Genomic DNA, 20,447 nt, shown 5'->3' with positions numbered 1-20,447 from the left:
ACAACATGCTCTCATTTCTTCTAGTTTAGAAGAACTTCCGGAGATTAGAGCATAAGGTTGCCTTCACAGTTCCCTGATGTGGCGCAAACGTGATCAGGGATAGTCTCGCTTCCTGAATGGATGATCAGAGATAGTCTTGCTTCTCGGGCATATTGAGTGCTCACTGATAAGAAAAACATGTAGATATCGCATCACTAGGTATGGAGAAAACTGGATGTCTTCTGCAAAGAAAATTTCGTTAGTAACACATTTATACACAAATACAATGAATAGGTAGAACCGGTGAATTTCAAATTAACCATATGAAAATTGCGAGATTCTCGGGATACTTTTGAAAAAGTAGCTCCGTGAAATCCGCAAAGCAAGATCAGCTTTGACGAAAATAGTACTTGAAAACGCCGAAAGTGCCGACAAACATTAATGGAGGCCACATGAAGTTTTGGAATCTGAGAAAGAAAAAAAAAAGAATATGGGGATCCGAGAAGATATTGGGATCCTGAAAAACTGTAGCCATATTTCCTCCTATAGATATTGCCTTTGCAAAACTTGATTGGAGCAACTGCGTTTCAACTTAACTTCTTTCATTTTCTGAAACTTTAGTTTTCTCAAAACTTTCTTCGAAACCTTCTTAAAAATGGCTTCCTTTTCTTCCTGCCCAAATTATTTCAATTTGAATGATACTCCCACAACAACCAGTGACGCCAAAGTTTGGCGTCCATCCTTTGTATCCCAAAATAGTCATCTCACAGTTAATGATTCTGTGATGATGAATGATGCTACTGCTGTTATAGTAGCTAGGAATGTTATTACTCCAATGGATGAAATGCTGTTAACAGGGAGATCAGAGGAAGAGGCTATTGATGACTCAATGGCTTTTAGCATTCAGAGTGCTGCTTCTGTTTCTAACATGGCTGATCGTTTGCGTGCCAGAGCAAACGAGGTTGATAGGTTAACAACTGAAAATTCGTCTCTCCAAAGAATGCTTCATGAGTCTCAACAGGAGGTTGAGAAACTTAAAGGAGAGAATAATGCCTTGTTGAAACTGGTGAGTTCGTACTCTGTTGATACACTGAGAAGGCTGGACATGCTGCAGGTCTCCAATGAGAGAATTTTGGGAGACCACGATAAGCTCATGGCTAAGCTTAAGAGGCGCCGTCCTCTTCCTTCAGAGGCTTCCAGAACATAATGTAATTTTATAGATTTTACAGGGCCTGCACCTTCATTGCAGGTGGAAAAAAATCTATCTGTTGTATGTTCCTGTAATAATAATTGCGCACATTCTTAAACTTGCACCTGTGGTTTTTACGTCTTTTCAAAATGACGGTTTGGAACTTTGTTCCTTATAGGTTCAAATAACCACATCGACTCTCCCAAATTTCATATTTCAACGTATGGAACTTTTGGCCTGGGCTAAACACAAAACTCAGAATTTATTCGCCCTTTTCAAATGGACATGAAATATGAATTGAGTAAAAGCTACGATAATATCGTAATATAGTAGTGAAGAGCATTAACTACTATATACCCACAATCTCAAATTCGGGATTTCTCATATATTTGAATCCATGTGCTTCCGGCCCAGATATATCAAAATATGTGGGGAGCCTCAATTCATCATTTGAGGTTTATATTGATATTATCCATTACACGGTGTATTCTTAACAACCGGAATTCACAAAATATATTTCTTTCTTGAGGTGTCGATTATAACAAAATCGAACTTTATTAAATTCATCATTCTCTTATGCCAAAGAAATATGTGGCGTACCACAATTTGCAATAATACCTCAAGGGTTGTCCATTTAATTGTTGGAACTTCAGGTTCTCAACACTGTTAGATTTTGAACCTCAAGCCAAAATCACATATTCTCATGGTATGGACATTTTTACAATTTTCTGTACATATTTCTAGACTTCAAGCCCTTACATAATTGTCCATATCTTGAGGAACTTCTAACATCTCATTTAATTGCTCATCCATGAGTTTAAGGAACTGCAGGTTCCCTTTTGAATATAGTGACGGTTTACCCAAAATGGTTAATATTTATGTATACGTCACTATATCCGGTACTATTCATGTGTACAGTACATTTGCCAGTACAGTTATCATCCATGTGTACGGCATTATGAACCAATACGGTACTGTTACATCATTAAGGAACCCCAGGTCCTTATTTACATGTCAAGGATCAAGGACCCTCAAGTCCAATCACATGTTTACAAATATAGTACCGGAGAGACTGCCAGCTCTCATATTAACATCATCACCAAGGATCTTCAAGTCCTGATGTAATTGTATGATGAGGATCAAGGAACTTCTGGTCCTGATCTGCATATTGTAAAAACTCATCATACAGCACATTTAATCCATAAAATAAATTGCTGGTAAATAAATTACTGGTATGGACGATAAACCCGCACCACACTTTAAATAAAAGTAAATGTGTGGTAAAGTAAATTCATAAAGTATGAGGGTTAATTCCTCATCATACTTTAAGTAAAAGTAAATGTGCGGTAAAATAAATTACTTGCTATATGGACGTTAATTCCGCACCATATCTTAAATAAAATTAAATGTGCGGTAAAGTAAATTCATAAAGTATGAGGGTTAATTCCTCATCATACTTTAAGTAAAAGTAAATTTGCGATAAAGTAAACGTGCTTGTATGGGCACTAATTCTGCTCCATACATTTAAATAAAAGTAAAGGTGTGGACGATAAACCCGCACCACCCTTTTAAATAAATACTGTTGTATGGGTAATAAACCTACACCATACAGTAAATAAAATAAATAAGGGGTTAAAACCATCACCGAATAAAATAAGAAAAATGTTAGTATTAGTAACGGTCTCCCACTGATAATATGTTTAGTATTACCAAAGGTCCATTTTGTTAAAGGTTAGTAATAGAAAAGCAGATAAATATAATAGGAAATAATAGGGAAGATCAGGGAGCAGAGATCTTATCGCTACTTTAGGGTCAGTGCCCTTGCTGAGTGATCCCTTTTTTTTTTTTATATATATTTATTTATTTATTTTTCTTTCTTTCGGTGGGTTTGCTGTTGGATCTTCTTTATCGGTGGGTGCTGCTCATCATTTCTTTCAAAAGCTTACAGATAAGGCGAGTTAGGTGCCGAGTGATCAGTCTTGAACCGCAACATGTTCTTGCTGCGACTCAGAGGCGACGGCACACCACCACCACCACCAGTTCTTGGCCCAAAGCGGCTTGAAATGCACTGTCAAGCAGATCTTCCCCCCCTCTATACATCTTTTGGGTCTTGCCGTCGAGCTCAGGGAGCTCGTGCTCAGGTGCGGTAGCAGGGTAGGTGACAGGGATATCGAACTGGAGATCGAACTCGTACTTGAGGAGGTTGTGGACGTACCAGCACTTGCCGGTCCAACGTGTCCCCTCGGGATTGTCCGCGGAGATTCGGAACCAATCGTTATCGTTGGACTTGTTCATCTGGGTGTAGGCGATCAAAGCCTTGTACTCCTCCTTCAGCCTCTGCGTCCATGCCGCCCCATCTCTCGGCCCGGCCTCATATTAGGTCTTTGTGAGGAGGACAAGGCCGGCGAGGAGGCCGAAGGCTTTGCCGATGTCTTTGGAGACGGAGAGGCTGTTGAGCTCAAGTTGGTTGAGGCAGGTGGGGAGCTTGTCGGAGGCGAGGCCGGCGAGGAGGCCGAAGGCTTTGTGTTGAGAGGTAATTGGCATTTGATATAACTGATATTTGGTGGAATAGGTTTGGATTTGTTGGAGCTCTTTCTTCTTTGTTTCCGAAGGAGGCTTGACCTTTTGTGCTGACTTGATTGTGACAGAGGAAAAGTTGACGGTGGAGGAAGAAAGAGATTATATTGACTTGGTACCAAAGGTCTTTGATGTTTGATAAAACAGATATCTGTGAATTTCAAGGGGTGGCAGAGAGAGAGGTTTTTGTCTTTCTTTTTCTGGTTTTAGGTGTTGCTGCTTTTGCATATAGAAAACAGAGAACCCAGAAAGGAAATCCAAGAGAGAGACTTTGGTTTTCATCAGAGAATTCAGCTGGTATTGTTTGAGCGAATTCGTGCTGATAACGTGTTATAAATCTAGAGAAATTGGAGAGGGAATTGAGATGGAGAGAATAGAATAGAAACTGATTTCTCTCTATTCATATCTGTATCTATTGAGTAGGGAAGGGGGGAAGCCTTTTAGGCCATCTCCATCGCTTCAGGCTGGCCCAGGCAAAAGGCAGGAACAAGCCCGAGTCCACCTCCAGCGCGACGAAACCAGCCCGGGCAAGCTGCGGGTCCCACGAGCCCGGGCAGGCCCAAGGGCAAAATTCGACTGGGCTCGAGCCCGAGTTTATGCTGACGTCAGCGCCGTAAATTCAATTTTTTTTTTACCGTTGGCGCATGTAATACACGCGCCAACGGTAAAAAAAATTTGACTGACGTGCGCTGACGTCGTCGTGACGTCAGCACCAACGGTTACATGCCACGTGTCGGCTCTGGGTGGCTCCGATTGAATTTTTTTCAGAAATCCTACGGTTCTCATTTTTTTGGCCAAAAAAATTTAAAAAAAATCCTAAAAAATCAGAAAAAATTCGAAAAAATTCTGAAATTTTTTTTAAAAAATACCAAAAATGTATGTATTTTTTCCCTATAAATACCTAACCATTTTATCTACTTTCAACACCAAATCTTCATACAATTTCTTCTCCATACAATATTTTCTACTCTCCACTCACATAATTCATTTTTCACACCAAATCTCCATACAAACTCATCTCCTTCCAATATTTTTTACTCTCTACTCATATTTTCCACTTTCCACACCAATTCCATATTTTACTCTCTACTCATATTATCGGAAATCTGAGATTATAATTTTTATTAATGAATATCCGAAAATTTTATCTGGAATAAGACACGTGGTAACCGAGATTCACATCCGAAAATCTTATCCGAAAATTTAATTACAAAAGATTATCAAAATTAATGATTTAAAGTATAAAAAAATAGGAAATAAAGTACAATGAATAGTAATTGCCCTAGACTTGCCCTAGACTTTGCCCTTGTGGGTGGAACCACAAATGGCAAGGCTGACACTATTCACGTGAATAGTGTCAGCCCTTGCTTGCCCTTGCCTTAGACTTTGCCCTAAGGGGTGGAGTTGCTTTTATAGGCATTTGGGGACTCCACATTCTTTATTTTACAACAATTACTAGACGGGCGTTAAAACTCAGGCATGTCCAAAGACTTTGACATGAGACCGCGAGCCTATCCAATCACAGCAGACATATTTTACCCCGACGTTACTATCCAATCACAGCCATCCATTACATATCAACGGCTGGATTTCGCCACGTCTCATCAAACACATATCCGGAGAAAGTAGACAAAAATAGCCCTCCCCAGCCGAACCTTCTCGAATGTAATTATTTAAAGCCAATCTGAGACTCACAGCCACAACCATAACAATTGATCAGAAAACACCAGATCCCGTAGTTTCGATCGCGTTCCCAAATCTCGATACCGTACGTCTTCTTCTTTTTCTTTAGGTTCGTCTTCAATTTCGGTTTTTAGTATGTTATGATGAATAGGGTTCATCTTCGATTTTGGTTTGTAATTTGCCGTGATGACTGTTGTAGGTGAAAGAAAATGAGGGGTAGGAGTTACAGTTACAGCCCTTCACCGCCTAGGGATTACAGCAGACGACGTCGTAGCCCTAGCCCTAGAGGTCGCTATGGAGGTCGTGGTAGGGATCTTCCCACCAGTCTCTTGGTTCGCAATCTTCGCCATAACTGCAGGTATTTTATTATTTATTTTGATTTAATTTCTATAATTATTTTGGGTGAAATATATATATATATATATATATATATTTTTTCCAGAATATGTATTTTATGGTAATAATTTTGGAGGATTTAAATTTGTGGTTGTGCTTGATTTATATTCCTGCAATTGGGTTTTGTTGCATCGATTAGAAAATTATGTTCTTCTGATTTTTCAAGTCCTGAAATTTATATTCCTGCTTGTGGTTTGCAGGCCAGAGGATTTACGTGGGCCATTTGGGCAATTTGGCCCCCTCAAGGACATCTACTTGCCCAGGGATTATTATACTGGGTAAGAATGCTTTTTATCTATGCAAATTCTGGGATTTTGTTTTAAAAAAATATGTGAAATTTTTGGGAGTACTTTGTGGTTGAATTGAACTAAAACTTGTGAATTGTGACAATTGTTTTGGTTTGATCTGATTGTTTGATGACGGGAATAGTAATTTTTTTTTGGTATTTTTAAATATTTATTGGAATTTGGTTGTTTTTATTGAAAGTGTTGAAGACACCAATGAAGTAATAAGAGTACTGTGTTGAAGACAACAATGAAGTATATAGAGTCTTGTTATGAAGAGACCAATCAAGTAAGTAAGAGTGTTCAAGGTGGTCTTAGTGTACATGAAGATGTGAAGAAAGTTGGTTTGAATACATTGAGAAGAAGTTGAAGTCTGGTCTTAGTGTACATGAAGATGTGAAGAAAGTTGGTTTGAACACATTGAGAAGAAGTTGAAGTCTTGAAGAATTTCAACCCAATTTTATCCTTGACTCCAACAAGGTTAGCAGCCAGTGATGTTTCCACTTGAATTGTATAAAGTCTGGGGAGCTATTTGTGCTTATGATGCTCATTGTAAAACATGCTGGAGTTTCGACCATATATATGGATTTTCTGTAATACAAGAAGGTTCAGTAACATTGATAGAAGAATGTGTGTTTCTATTTTTTGGTTATACTGACTGTTATTGTATGGTTCAGGGAGCCACGTGGCTTTGGATTTGTTCAGTTTGTAGACCCTGCTGATGCTGCAGATGCCAAATACCATATGGATGGGCAAATTCTCCTTGGACGGGAAGTAACAGTTGTGTTTGCTGAGGAAAACAGAAAGAAGCCATCAGAAATGAGGGCAAGAGATCGTGTTAGGTAAGTAATGTTGTTGTTGATGGATATACCCTACATTGTGAGTGTTCTATTTTTAAATAGAGTAATTGGCTACATGTCTAGATGGTTTTTTTGTCTTTCTATTTAAGAGATAAGGATTGCAAGGGTGTTCAATCATGTTTATATTAGTGACTCGTTTTGATCTAAAATTTTGATTTGTAAAATTTGATTCTCTATGTGATCAGTTTATACTTGTTCAACTTCATATCCCCCACCAAATTGTCTTGTAATTATATCTTCTTTGTTATTTGATATTAGGGGTCGGTCATATGATAGAAGACGGTCTTCCTCTCGTTATTCTCGTTCACCGCGATATGCTCGAACCTACTCTCGAAGTCCTGATTACTATTCACCTTCTCCTAGGCGGAGGCGGTACTCAAGGTATGCGCTAACTTTAATTTTATTTGTTTTGATCTTTTACCTATATGCACCAGTAAAGGGGGGAAATATCACTATGAGAACTGTTTTACTCAGCATCTCTTATTCTGATTCAGGTCAATTTCACCTAGGGACAGAAGGTACCGGGAGCAATCACGCTCAAGATCTCCCTATGGTTCAAGGAGCCGTAGCCGAAGCTTTAGTAGGAGCCGGAGTCATAGCTTGGACTACTCTCAGTAGTGGGATTTTGTAGAGGTGCTTAATATGAAAGTTGAAGAATCTATGTTTGAAGTTGTGATCTAAATAAATATTCAGTGATTCTACTCCCTGGGATTAATGTTGACATTAAAATTACTGCTGCATTGTATTCTGGTTTTCTTTGTTCGACCATGAGTTGAATGCCACATTTGATCATGAACATGTGTCTCTTTGAAGCTTTTAGCTATGTCCAATTGGAATGAGTTTTTGTATAATAGAGCATTTTAATCACCACTAAGGTTGGCCATAATTTACTCGAAAATGGCCAAAATATTCTGAATTCTTTTTGAAACCTGACATTCACAGAAGACACAACGGTTGCTAATGGGGGTTGTGATTAAAAAAAGAGAGAGAGAGAGAGAGAGAGAGTGAGTTTTACTGATAATTCCTCAGACCAAATTGGATGTGTATGTGAAGGCCAACCAAGTTAGGCATCTTGTACCAAACATTGAAATGAAAAGAAATGGGGGAGGGGGTAGGGGTGGGGTGGGTTGGGTTTGAGTTGCCTATTAGCATTGAAATGAACTGTATTTGCCAGAGAATTGAGGGTACCTATCGTAATGCATGATTACTTAACAGGGGATTCATTGTAAATGCTAGCTTGGCTCATTATTGCCGAGATAATGGTTTTACTTCTTCACAGGGTTGGGTTTGAGTTGACTATCATAATACAGGGCAATTGTTGATGTGTAGTTTGACGGTGAGTCCCAAATTTATCATTTTTGCGTAGTTTAACTTCTTAATTTATCCAAGTAAATTAACAGACAAAACAGATATAAGGAAACCTTTTGAGGACATACCTTGAACTTGGGCTGTGTTTATTTAGGGTTTTTAGGGCGGGATTGATTTCTGTGTTGTCTTTTTTGTTGAGGTTCTCTCCCCATTAGAGCATTTCCACCAGTTGCCTCTTGCCATGGCAAGATGAGCCCTAGGGCAGCCACTATTCACGTGAATAGTGGCTGCCTAGCTCCCTCCAGCAAAATGTGTTTCCAGCAGTTGGGGGCTTGCCATGGCAAATACTATTCATTTTTTTGTTTTTTTCACAACTTTGTTTACTTAAACAATTAATTTGGATAATATTTTCGGATAAGATTTTTGGGTTCCTACGTGTCAATACTATTCATATCGGATAAGATTTTCGGTTTCAAATTTCAGATAAATTTCAAATTTCAGATACATTTCAAAATTCAAATTTCAGATAAATTCAAAATGTCAAATTTTAGATAAATTTATTATGTTTATGTTGTATGTTGTTTATTTTTTGTGCTTTGGTTGTGGGTTGTTTATTTTTTATGCTTTGGTTGTAGGTTGTTTATTTTTTATGCTTTGGTTGTGGTTTGTTTATTTTTTTTATGCTTGTTTTGAATAAAAAGGATTTTTGTTGAATATTTTCTTTATTGACTAAAAGAAAAGCAATACAACTAATAATAAAACAAAATACATGAATTAAACAAAAAAAAAACAATGAAATCAAAGGCAAGTAAACTAAGACATGAAAGGCAAACAAACTATTTTAATGGTTTCCATCATTTAACCAATCCGTGTTGCTAGGTCCATCGTTATGAAAAAGTCTTCGTCTCATAATATCCCTTCGTTCTAGCTTCCAAAATTGTTTTGTTTCAGGGGACATATGGCTTGTATCCATGGCCATGGTTTCCCGATCTTTTTTTTCAAAGTTTTGTTCGCGTACATACTCCCTTTCTTTGCGTACATACTCCCTTTCTTTTGCATATTCTACTTGAATAGCCATATCGTGCTCTTGTTGTTTCAAGTCCATTTCAATTCTCATGGCTTGGTGCTTTGAAAGTTCCTCCAAAAATTGAGATGCATTCTTGCTAGAATTACCCCCTCTCTTCGCCTTCGCCGCCTTCCTCCCAATAGGCCTTGGCTCATTTTCAATGGGTGAGTCTAGATTCATCGGAGAATCCATAGGTGAATCCGATACCGGCGTCTCATGAAGTGGAGTCTCGTTCAAGACTACCGTCGGACCGGTTGGAATAATTTGAAATCTCTTACAAGTCTTCACCACCTCCCAACAATGGGTATGGTTGAAACTTTTTTTCCCTTGCCCCGTAGCACCAAACCACATTTGAGCTTGCATAATCTATAAAAAAAAATTTAATGGAAATGCAAGAAACTTTAAAAAATATTGGCAATGCAACATGTAAAAAAAAACTAATGCAAATTCAATAAATTTAAAAAAAAAATGCAACATGTATAAAAAAAAAAAAAAACTAGAGACATATTAACAAAATATATAAATTGCAAGAAACATTTAAATAAAAATTAATATGACATAGAAATTAATAGAAGGAAAATGACAAATAATTTACCTCACTGCTAAGGTTTTCTCCGCTTCAATGCTTGTCCATCGCTTTTGCTAAGGCATTTCTCCATTTCGCCAACTCTTTATTAAGAACTTTCCACCTACTAGATAATGCCATTTCTGTACGTGTAGAACCAATTGCCCTTTCACAAAAAATGCTTGATGAATTCTTTTCCACATATGAGAAAATTTCATCTCATTGCCCGTTACGGGACAATGACTAACTTGGACCCAAGCCTCACACAAGCTAACATCTTCCATCATGCTCCATGCCCCTCCATTTTCATTAGAAGAACCCATAATATGATAGAAAAAAAATACAACTTCAAAATCAAAAAATATTGAATAGAAAGTGAATAAATTTTGAGGAGAAAGTGAATAATAGTAGAAGGAGAAGAAAATATATGAGGATTTGGTGTTAAAAGTGAAGAGTATTGGTTGGTATTTATACACAAAAAATTCAGTAATTTGTGTATTTTTTAAAAAAAAATTAGATTTTTTTTCAATTTTTTATTGCATAAAAATTGGCTGCCGTTGGATTGAAGAAAAAATTCAAATCGGAGCGACCAGAGGCTGCCACGTGTCAAGTAGCCGTTGGCGGCTACTGTAGCGGTGAATTCGAAATTTTTTTTACCGTTGGCGCGTGCAAAAAATTTAAATCCGGGAGGGCTGACGCCACGCTGGCGTCAGCAATGACGTCATCCACCTCGGGCCCGAGCTCGGGCCGAAATCGCCTTCGGGCCTGCCCTGTCTGGTGGACCCCACGCTCGCCCGGACTGCTTCTTCTCTGCTGGACCTCCGTTTTTTGCCTAAGAGCAACTCCACCCCTAAGGGCAAAGTCTAAGGCAAGGGCAAGCAAGGGCTGTCACTATTCACATGAATAGTGGCAGCCTTGCCATTTGTGGTTCCACCCATGAGGGCTAAGTCTAGGGCAAATACTATTCATTGTACTTTATTTCCTATTTTTTTAATACTTTAAACCATTAATTTTGATAATCTTTTGTAATTAAATTTTCGGATAATATTTTTGGTTGTCACGTGTCCATTGTTTTAAGAAAAGATTTTCGGATGAGAATCTCGATTGCCACGTGTTTTATTCCAGATAAAATTTTCGGATATTCATTAAAAAAAATTATAATCTCAGATTTCATATAACATTTTCACCCTCTAAAATTGTACCACGTGTCCCATGTCAGATAAGATTTTCAGATATTTTAAAAAAATTATAATCTCATATTTCAGATAAGATTTTTTTTTTCTTTCTACAAATGGAAAGTAGTAGAAAAATGTGAGTGGAGGATAAAAAATATTGGAAGGAGAAGAGTTTGTATGGAGAATTGGTGTGGGAAGTGAAAAATGTGAGTGAAGAGTAAGAAATATTGGAAGGAGAATAGTTTGTGTGGAGAATTAGTGAGGAAAGTGAATAATGTGAGTGGAGAGTAAAAAATATTGGGGATGGAGAAGAATTGTATGAAGATTTTGTGTGGAAAGTAAATAAAATGGTTAGGTATTTATAGGGAAAAAATACATAATTTTTTGGTATTTTTAAAAAAAAATTTCAGAATTTTTCAGAATTTTTTTGCAATTTTTTTAGCAAAAAAACGAGGACCGTCGGATTTCTGGAAAAAAATCCATCGGAGCGTCCCTGGAGCGACACGTGGCTTGTTACAGTTGGTTGCTGTCAGGGATGACGTCAGCATGACGTCATCCAACTCGGGCTGAAGCCCAGGCTGAAGTTGCCCTTGGGCCTGCCCGGGCTCGTGGGACCCAGCAGCTGCCCGGGCTCTCTTCCTCGCGCTGGAGCTGTGTTAGGCTCGCCTGGGGGCCCTTCTACCCGGGTTGGGTCTTGCGCTGCCAGTGCTCTAAACCCCCCCAGCCCGAGTCCAGCTCCCACTGCTGGACTTGCTCTTACCAGGAAGAAAAACGGCAAGAAAAAGGGGGGGTATTAATTTAATTATATTATAGTTGTGTTTGCATTTCTGAAAGAGCAAAATGATATTAATGCAGTTCTGAAATATCAACAAGTGGTGGGCCAAAAAGATTTAAAAGTATTTTAATTTTTAGGCATTCGGCTGTCAACCGTTTGTTTTGTGTCATAATGGAAGTGGATCTTTTTCACTTTTTTTTCCCGTCACTGGAGGAGGGAAAGAGAGAGAATCTTTAAATATGTCAAAAGCATGCCCAAAGACTGCTATGCTGTGCATTATTAAATTCACAGCATTGTTGAAATATACCAAAACCAAATACTCTTAAGCCCCTTTTGTTTGATGAAAATAATTTCCCGAAAGTTGAGAATTAGGAAAATTTCTTTTCCGAGTTTGGTAATGACGAGAAAATAATTAGAAAATATCACATTTTCTTTCATATTTAGAGTGTGTAGACTTTAAAAATAAACCTTTTTTAATTTCGTTTATTTTCTCCCATCTTTTTCCCATATATTTGGAAACCTTAGATGACCTAACGGTATTTTTTATGAATCAAACGCAGCCTTCGAAAGTCTTACACAATTTTTAATGCAAAATATCTGAAAACCAAAAAAGTATTTACAAGCTGATACAAAATCCGCTTACAACTTTAAAAACATACACTCAAATCTCCACGCAGCAACCGGACTGCACGAACCCAGAGAACTCATCAGGAGCTTCCACATTCTTCAATTTACCATTTTGCCCTTCAACCAAAAATGACCCTTGCGCCCCGCCTTGGTAAGCCGATCCTGATACCAACGCCCACGGGCCCAACTCAACCGCGCTGGTACCGACCCGAACCCGCGAGTCACAGTCGCCCCAACAAAACAGCTTCCCATCCTTCCCAACCCCAACGCAAGACCTCGGGCACTGACCTGCACGCCACGCGTCCTCAACCCGCCTCCACTGACCCGACCCGATTTCATAAACCTCAGCGCACCCCACGAAGCCCCCTTGACTGTCCGTACCATACCCGCTCACGACCCAAAACTCCGACCCGGAAACAAACCCCTCGCACTCGTCTCGCTCCTGACTCATCCCAGGCAACTCGCTCCACTCGTTCTCCCTCACGTCGTAGACCCTCGCCGATTTCAACGCGTTCTTGTTCTGGTCGTGGCCTCCGGCGACGTAGACCCGGCCGTTGAACTCGCCGGCGGCGAAGAACGACCGGGTCTCCGGCATATCCTTTCCCCGAGTCCACCTCTGAGTCGTGAACTCGTACACGAACACGTCCCTCACGGGCTGGTAACTCGCCGGGTCCCACCCGCCCATCAACACGAGCTTGCCCTCGCACGCCGTCACTTGGCAGAACGGCGGAAGCCCATGTGGGTACTTCGGAACCGGGTCCACCCGGTCCCAGCTCCCACTCACAGGGTCAAAAACCGAGACGCCGTAAACGGGCGGTCCACCCGGTTTGGTCTCGTCAACCCTGGTCTGAACCGGAAGCGCCTGGACGAGGCAAGCGGGCTTGTGGGTGCGCCCGGATTGCTTTCTGTGGTTGTAAAAATCCAGACTTTGAAGCATGTCCTGCCAGCGGCGGCAAACGCGTGAGGCGACTCGGTGAGTCGAGTAGTGCAAACGAGTCAGGCACTCGTGCCCGAGTTCCTCTGGTAGACCAGGTATTAACTCGGTCATTTGCATTTTTCTTTTCTTTTCTTTTTTTGGTGATAAAAATTAGAAATTTTTTGTCTAGAATGTTTCAGAAGATGGATGGTGAGGTGGGCTTTCACTTACTCTACTCGGCTATTTATAAGCGAACAGAAAATGATGGATGGAGCCTGGGGTGTAAATCAACGGTTGCCATGCGCCGCACACAGATTTGGGAAATTTAGGCAATTTAAAATATCCAAATCCGTTTTTTTTGGGTTAAGAAAAATCAAAGGAAATCGAGCCACAGAATTCGAGTGCAAGATGGTTATTAGTTCAGTTATGCTGGTTTTGGTTGGGGTTTTTAAAAAATAAAATTTGAACTTTAAAATATCCAAACCTGTTTTTTTTTTTAAATTAAGAAAAATCAGAGCAAATTGAACCGAAGACCTCGGATGTAAGATGGATATCAGTTCAGTTATGCTGGTTTTGGCTGGGTTTTTCTTAAATAAATTTTTAGCTTTTTTATTTTCTTCATTTTTGCTTTGTTTTAATGGTAACTAGCCTCTCTGCACGCGCTTCTGCGCCTGCGAGAGGCTTTTTTTAAAAAAATTTAAATTTATTAAGATAATGGATAGTTGTGTTCCATAAAAATAGGATACATTATTTGAATTTTCTTTTAATTTTAATTTTTTTAATATGAAAAATTGTGAACTTACCATATTATCCTCATTTAATTAATAATTTGAATTCTTAATGTTTGCATTAACCAAGGGCATTTTCTGGTATTTTGAATGTTTCACCATTCTCTGCCTTTTGCTTTATATATATAGATTAAAGGACACGTTGAGAAGAGGGTTTGACTGGTTGTTTTAAAGAGGAAAAGGATAAGGGTTGACGACGTGTGGAAGCGGTAACAAGGTTCGTGTCCTTTGGTCCCAGACTGTCGGGTTCCCAGTAAAGCCAAAAGCTTCTAGAAGAAAACCGACGTGGATGGATAAAAAATGATTTATTTTGGAATAATAATATCATACCCATTTTTGGTTTTTAATTTCTATAAAATAGATTTGTTTATTTATTTGGTTATTTTCCTAATTTATTGCCATCCAGACAATGATCCAAATACCAAGACCCACCAATTATAAAATCGAATCGGATAAATAAATAATTTATACTATTTGAGTCAATTGAATTCAATGTGTCTCCTTCACATATTCTTAATGATATTTTAAGTAGCACTGCTGAGCTGGACTTGGCAGCTATTAACACGTATCGGGATTTGCCACATGGTCGTGTGGGATTGGAGAGTATCAGAAACAGAGCTCAATTAGTTATTGGTGTGTTGTCACCATAACTTGAATTATGAGAGGAGGAGCATTTGGTTGGTTATTGGTACAAACATCATGTTGATGTTACGCCTAAATAGGCCTTCATAAGAGATCCTGTGTGAATCAAAACTTCTATATTAAAGCGAAAGTAGAATTCAACATGACATTACCTTTGTCTCATCTCTTTTAGATACACCGAATTGTGTGAAATTTTGTTTTGTTGAGGTGTAAACGATAATCTAAACTACAAGAGAGCGAGATTTATCACATACAACGCAACTATAATGCGGAGTTAAAATCAAAACTAATCAATCATGGCATTAGCTTCAACATCCCTTTAAGTTAGTTAGGGTTTTAGGCGTTACATCGTCAATACATTTATCTTTTCTTTTGGGTTATACAACCCTTTTAAGATATGCTTTTGTGAATAGTGTGGAATTTCAAGTTTACAAAAATATCGTGTAAAAGCGATGGTAGAACCACTTCTGCCAAATGAGGGCAAGGTGGGTGTTTGGTCCAATAATACTGTAGGGTCTTGTCTTGAGAAAAGGGCAAAACGTTCTAGAAGAAAACCGACGTGGATTGATAACCGGAATTTTGGAATATCATAGCCACTAAATTTATTTTCTTTTTCTCTTCTAATTTAATGCCACCGATCCTACAGATATAATCGCCAAAAAAAAAAAATCACTATACAATTTTTGTTTATTATATATATATATATACTAACCTCTTCGTACGCGCATGCAAAAGTTTTTTTTTAAATAAATTTATTTTAAAATTAAAAAAGATGATGGGTAGTTTTGTTCCATAAAAATAAGATTCATTATCTGAATTTTATTTTAATTTTAATTATTTAATATAAAAATTGTGAATTTACCATATTAACCTCATTTAATTAATAATTTCAATTCTTAATGTTTGCATTAATCAAGCATTTTTTGGTATTTTGAATGTTTCACCATTTTATGCCTTTTGCTTTATATATATACTAGCCTCTCTGCACGCGCTTCCGCGCCTGCGAGAGGCTTTTTAAATTAAAATTTATTTTAGATTTAAAAAAGATAATGGGTAGTTGTGTTCCATAAAAATAGGATTCATTATCTGATTTTTCTTTTAATTTTAATTTTTTTAATATGAAAAGGTGTAAATTTACCATATTATCCTCATTTAATTAATAATTTTAATTCTTAATGTTTGGATTAACCAATGGCATTTATATATATAGATTCAAATACAAGTGATAATCTAAATTATAAATATTGTCGATCTTAAGTAATGGCAGATCCATGAATTTTTCTAGGGGTGGGCTAAATTTTTTTTTTTGAGAGATCTTTTATACCCATGAATTTTTGGGCTAATTAATATTATATGGTAGGATTATATATTTTTTATATAGAAAATATGCCAGGATGTCAGTGGGTAGAAGAAAATAAAATCTGATTTAGGCGGCTAGGATAGGCTGAATTCTAAAAGATACATTGGCCAATATTTAAAGGGGGTGTATTTAATTAGGATTCTTTTTTTTTTGTTGAGAAATTCTATAATTGCATTCATAATTCAGTCAAAAAAATCACTAGCCACAAAGGGCTAATACAAACTAGCCACAAAAAAGCCATTATAATAACAGAGCGGTCTAATATCAAAATTAAGACAATCTGGTACGTCTCCACTAACGATCAGACAGGATCGAAGAAACTCTGGCATAAGTATCCCAACTAAGATTGCAAACTTAGAATAATAATAAAAAAGATAAAGCTTGAAAAAATCAAGCCATAACAATACAAATAAAACTCTCACAAAGGAGATGAAAAGCTCTCACAAAGGAGAGATGAAATACTCTCACAAAAGGAGAGGTAAAAACTACACAGAGAACCCAAAGAGTCTCTGCAACTTATTCCAAACATAAAAAAATAGCGAAAAAGATGGTGGTGGAGATCCGACGCCGAAATGCAGGTGGAGATCCGACGCCGAAATGCAGGTGAAGATCCGACGCTGAGCCTCAGCCGCCTATAATAGTTAGATGAAAATCATAACAAAACTAAGACAAATAAGGAAAACCCTTTGTCTATGGGGGAAGAGGTGAAATGAGAAAAAGAAGAGGGGAGAGGGGGGAAGAACAATGGCTTCCTCCCCCCTCAAAGTGGAAAAGGCTCTAAGAGTGTTTCTTGGGAGAAAGGGGGCTAGGGCTATTGAACCTAGGTGATTTTTTATTTCAAAATAGCTAGAGCCCGATGGATTAAAAAGCTAGAGCAAGATTTTGTTTAAGTGCCAACTTTCATAGAACTTGTAATTGCAGTGGATTTTGTTGTACAATAAAGACTAAAGTACAAAACAAACACTAGGCTAAAGCCCAGTTGAGCCCCTTCATAAGTTCGCCCTTGATCTTAAGTCTGGGCACTAAAGGGGACCGCTTTAAATCTCAGGCCAAGACAAGGGACTTATATGTCACGGGAATATCAGTTGTTTTGTTATCCCAATCCAATCATGCTTTCAAAATGTGAAATTCTTATCACTTACATAGAACGTTATTAATTAAAGATAGTAAAATAATGTTATTTCCGTGATATACAAGTTTTTCTCCATACCAAAAGCGCACATTTTTGTATATGCAAGTTGTAAGAGATGGTGACCAGCTCGCAGTCCGGTTTTTAAAACCATGGTTTTACTTATGCTCAACCCAAAACCTTTACCCAGCCACCACTCATTAATCATTTTTTTTTGGGGGGGTACGAAGTCATTAATCATTAAATGATTTAATTTAAATCATATATAGCATAGCATGGAAGTTGTATGCATGCGGTTTTAAGTAGCTGCTCTATTGTATATATTATTGTTCAAGGCCATGTTACAAGTGAATTTTTGAGTCAAATGACACAAGGGTCCAAATAAAAATCACTTCAAGTTCATTAGTAATTACAAGGGGCCGCATTTAACAATTGAATGTTATTTCTTTGAAATAACAAACATCCAGTTAATCCAATATTTCCTTCAAAAAAGCGGTTAATTCTTCTGTTGTGATTATTTTTTTTTGTTATCAATGATTTGATGGTTTTTTTATTGGGTTATAAGTGTTTTATGATTCATGTTCTTTTATTATTTTAGTTTACTAGAATTACTATATTTAAGCCAAAAAGAAAATATATGTGCGGAAATATTTTATTTTATTTCTAATTAAACTATGATTGTATACAAAGCTAAATGGCCTCATTTTAATTTTTAGTCTCGGGCCACATAAAAGTTAGGGTTGTCTCGGACTATATGGGAGAGGGAGTTTTCACACACACTATCAAGGTGTTATAGGAATTCAAACTTAAAACTACTGATCTATAAATTAAAGTTTTTTTTCACCGAGCTATACCCTATTAACTAGATAATTTTTATATTTAAATAGCAATGCTAAGTTGGATGTGTCAACAGCTGACACGTATTGAGAGTTGCCATGTGGTGGTCAGGGGAGATTGGAGCACATCAGAAACAAAACTCAATGAGTTATTGGCCTCTCAACATGACCTAAACTTTTATTTTTAGTTATTAACCATTCGAACTTTGTAAAGTGTTGAAATTTATCACTTATGTTCTCCGTTAAAGTTAACCCTTAACTCAATTCAATTTATAACTAAAAAACTTTTTAAATAGCAAATTGAGTAGTTTTTATGCAAAGGGTGAGAAGGTGGGAGGAGGGATGTGATGCGATGGGTTTTGGGTGGAAGAGGAGGCTGCTGCGCAGTAGTGGAGAAAAGTTTTTCCTTTTCTAATTTTGTTACTTATATCGAATGGACAAAATTATCCTTTAGCAAATAACAGATGTGCAGTATGTGACTTCATTTAACAAAAATTTTAACGGAATTAGGCGTAGGTGGTGAATTGCAATATTTCACATAATTTAGGTGGTTAATAGTAAAAATTAATAGTACAAGTGGTAGTCATGCACATGCCTAAAAGTTCATATGGTAATTTATTTATTTATCAAAGTGAAATAACTTCATTGAAACAATAATATCATTGTACAAAAAGAAAAACTGAACTTAATGTAACAAGTGTAGCCTCATTAAAACCTTGCCTTTAAAAACTCCTAAATAGGGGAAAATCCGGTCAAGGAAAAAGAGTACCACTACATCACATTCTGTATACAATTAATTTAAGAAAATAATTTGTCATTGGCCAAAACATCAGAAATCCATAAAGAACCATTCTAAGTTCATGTGGTATTTAGACAAATTTTCCTAAAAACTATAAAGTGAGTTTATTTTTTAAACTCTTATGCACCGTTGGAATTAATCCAATGACAATTGCCCAAGAAACTGCTTGATCCCTGTGGACCAAGAGAACGGGACTATTTAAATATATAGTGTAATGATTATGTGGTATTTTAAAATTTCAATAATGCTATTTGTATCATATTAATTAACTATCTTATTGACCATCTCTCGAAATTGATGTTTATTTTAAAATAAATTATTCAATAATCACATTAAATTACCTTTATTAATAGGAGTTAAATTATCATTAATAGTGTCTGATTTTCTTAACGACTTGTCTGTTGATTTTAAAGTCTCCAACGACTGTTTTATTCAGTATTATGTATAGATATATATTATCTATAGTTTGCAAAAGAAGACTTACAAAAAAGCCACAGCCTTCTTCCTCTTCATCCCTATGAAATTCTCTCTTTCTTTTACTTTGTATACTGAGATTTCTGAGCAACATAGTCAGAAAGGTGTTTGTATTCGGGTCCTTCCTCAGTGTAAAGAAGAACTTAGACAGAGGAGATTCTGGGGCTGTTTTATCATGAGGACGTAATGGCCTATTCTGAACTACTTACCGCAGAACGTTTTATAGAGAGCAACTTAGTACGCAACTCATCTCAAGAATCGTTTAGAGCTACATATTGTAATTTTCGAGTAACATTATTCTTTTATTTTAATTTTTACATCAACATTGTATGTAAGCCTTACCCATATTAAAAAGATAATCAACAATATACTCGATAAATATGATACAAATAGCATCACCCCTTTGAGTTTAGTTATTTTAGTCATTACAACAAAAGGTGATATCAACAGTCATCACTATAAGTCAAAACTCTGTCTCCTCAGCTTTATTTTTTTTTTGTTCTCAACCATTGGTTGTTCTTCTGCATAATTTTCTCAACCATTTGACAAGAGATTTGAACCAAAATAACACGTTGGTTTGGTTTTTTTCACTTTTACTGATTTTTATATTGCTCACATTGGTTTAGATGTTTCGAGGGCCAACACCTTTTTCACATTTTCTAATTGTCACATTGGTTTTCCTTTTCAACATGAAGCCTTTCGATTGCTTTCGGTGGCATCACCCAACCACATTTTTCTTTCCATTTTGTTAAAAAAAAGTTATTGACTTTGTGCTAAATTCATTCATTCTTTCAAGTAAGTTCATGATTGCAATTAAATCTTCTTGTGAAAGATAGGTGGGAAGTAGGCTTTTGGGACTGGTGATAGTGAACTCATTTCTTTTTTTCTTTTCTAAATGAGCGTAATACTACACATGTTTGCTAAAAGTTTCTGGGTGAATGAACATTCGTTTAGTAATACTCAATCTCTACTTTATTAAAGAAAATTTCGAGTTCAACTTAATTGTATAATAAATAGAA

The 20,447-nt window shown here is 37.1% G+C and overlaps 2 protein-coding genes across 4 annotated transcripts; one reads left to right on the top strand and one right to left on the bottom strand.

Annotated features, from left to right (window-relative positions):
• LOC18771702 (serine/arginine-rich SC35-like splicing factor SCL33) lies at positions 5,424-7,817 on the top strand. 3 transcript variants are annotated; one of them, XR_002272654.1, is made up of 7 exons: positions 5,456-5,513; positions 5,628-5,786; positions 6,025-6,102; positions 6,311-6,588; positions 6,786-6,950; positions 7,227-7,349; positions 7,463-7,817. XR_002272654.1 is itself a non-coding variant. In XM_020569157.1 (6 exons), exons 2-6 carry the CDS (start codon positions 5,638-5,640, stop codon positions 7,584-7,586), a joined length of 639 nt encoding a protein of 212 aa, XP_020424746.1. In that variant the 5' UTR covers positions 5,424-5,537; positions 5,628-5,637; the 3' UTR covers positions 7,587-7,817. The 3 variants fall into 3 exon arrangements, 2 of the variants coding, with proteins under 2 accessions (XP_020424746.1, XP_020424747.1); XM_020569157.1 differs by lacking the exon at positions 6,311-6,588 and having other exon boundaries at positions 5,424-5,537; XM_020569158.1 differs by lacking the exon at positions 6,311-6,588 and having other exon boundaries at positions 5,429-5,513.
• On the bottom strand, positions 12,384-14,031 carry LOC18770960 (F-box/kelch-repeat protein At2g44130). Its single transcript, XM_007204633.2, has one exon. It carries the CDS (start codon positions 13,536-13,538, stop codon positions 12,519-12,521), a length of 1,020 nt encoding a protein of 339 aa, XP_007204695.1. The 5' UTR covers positions 13,539-14,031; the 3' UTR covers positions 12,384-12,518.

The sequence above is a fragment of the Prunus persica genome, chromosome G7 (genome assembly GCF_000346465.2).
Source record: "Prunus persica cultivar Lovell chromosome G7, Prunus_persica_NCBIv2, whole genome shotgun sequence".
NCBI classification, from domain to species: domain Eukaryota; kingdom Viridiplantae; phylum Streptophyta; class Magnoliopsida; order Rosales; family Rosaceae; genus Prunus; species Prunus persica.
The sequence above is the reverse complement of the archived record's forward strand: the minus strand, read 5'-3'. Positions and strand labels throughout refer to the sequence as shown.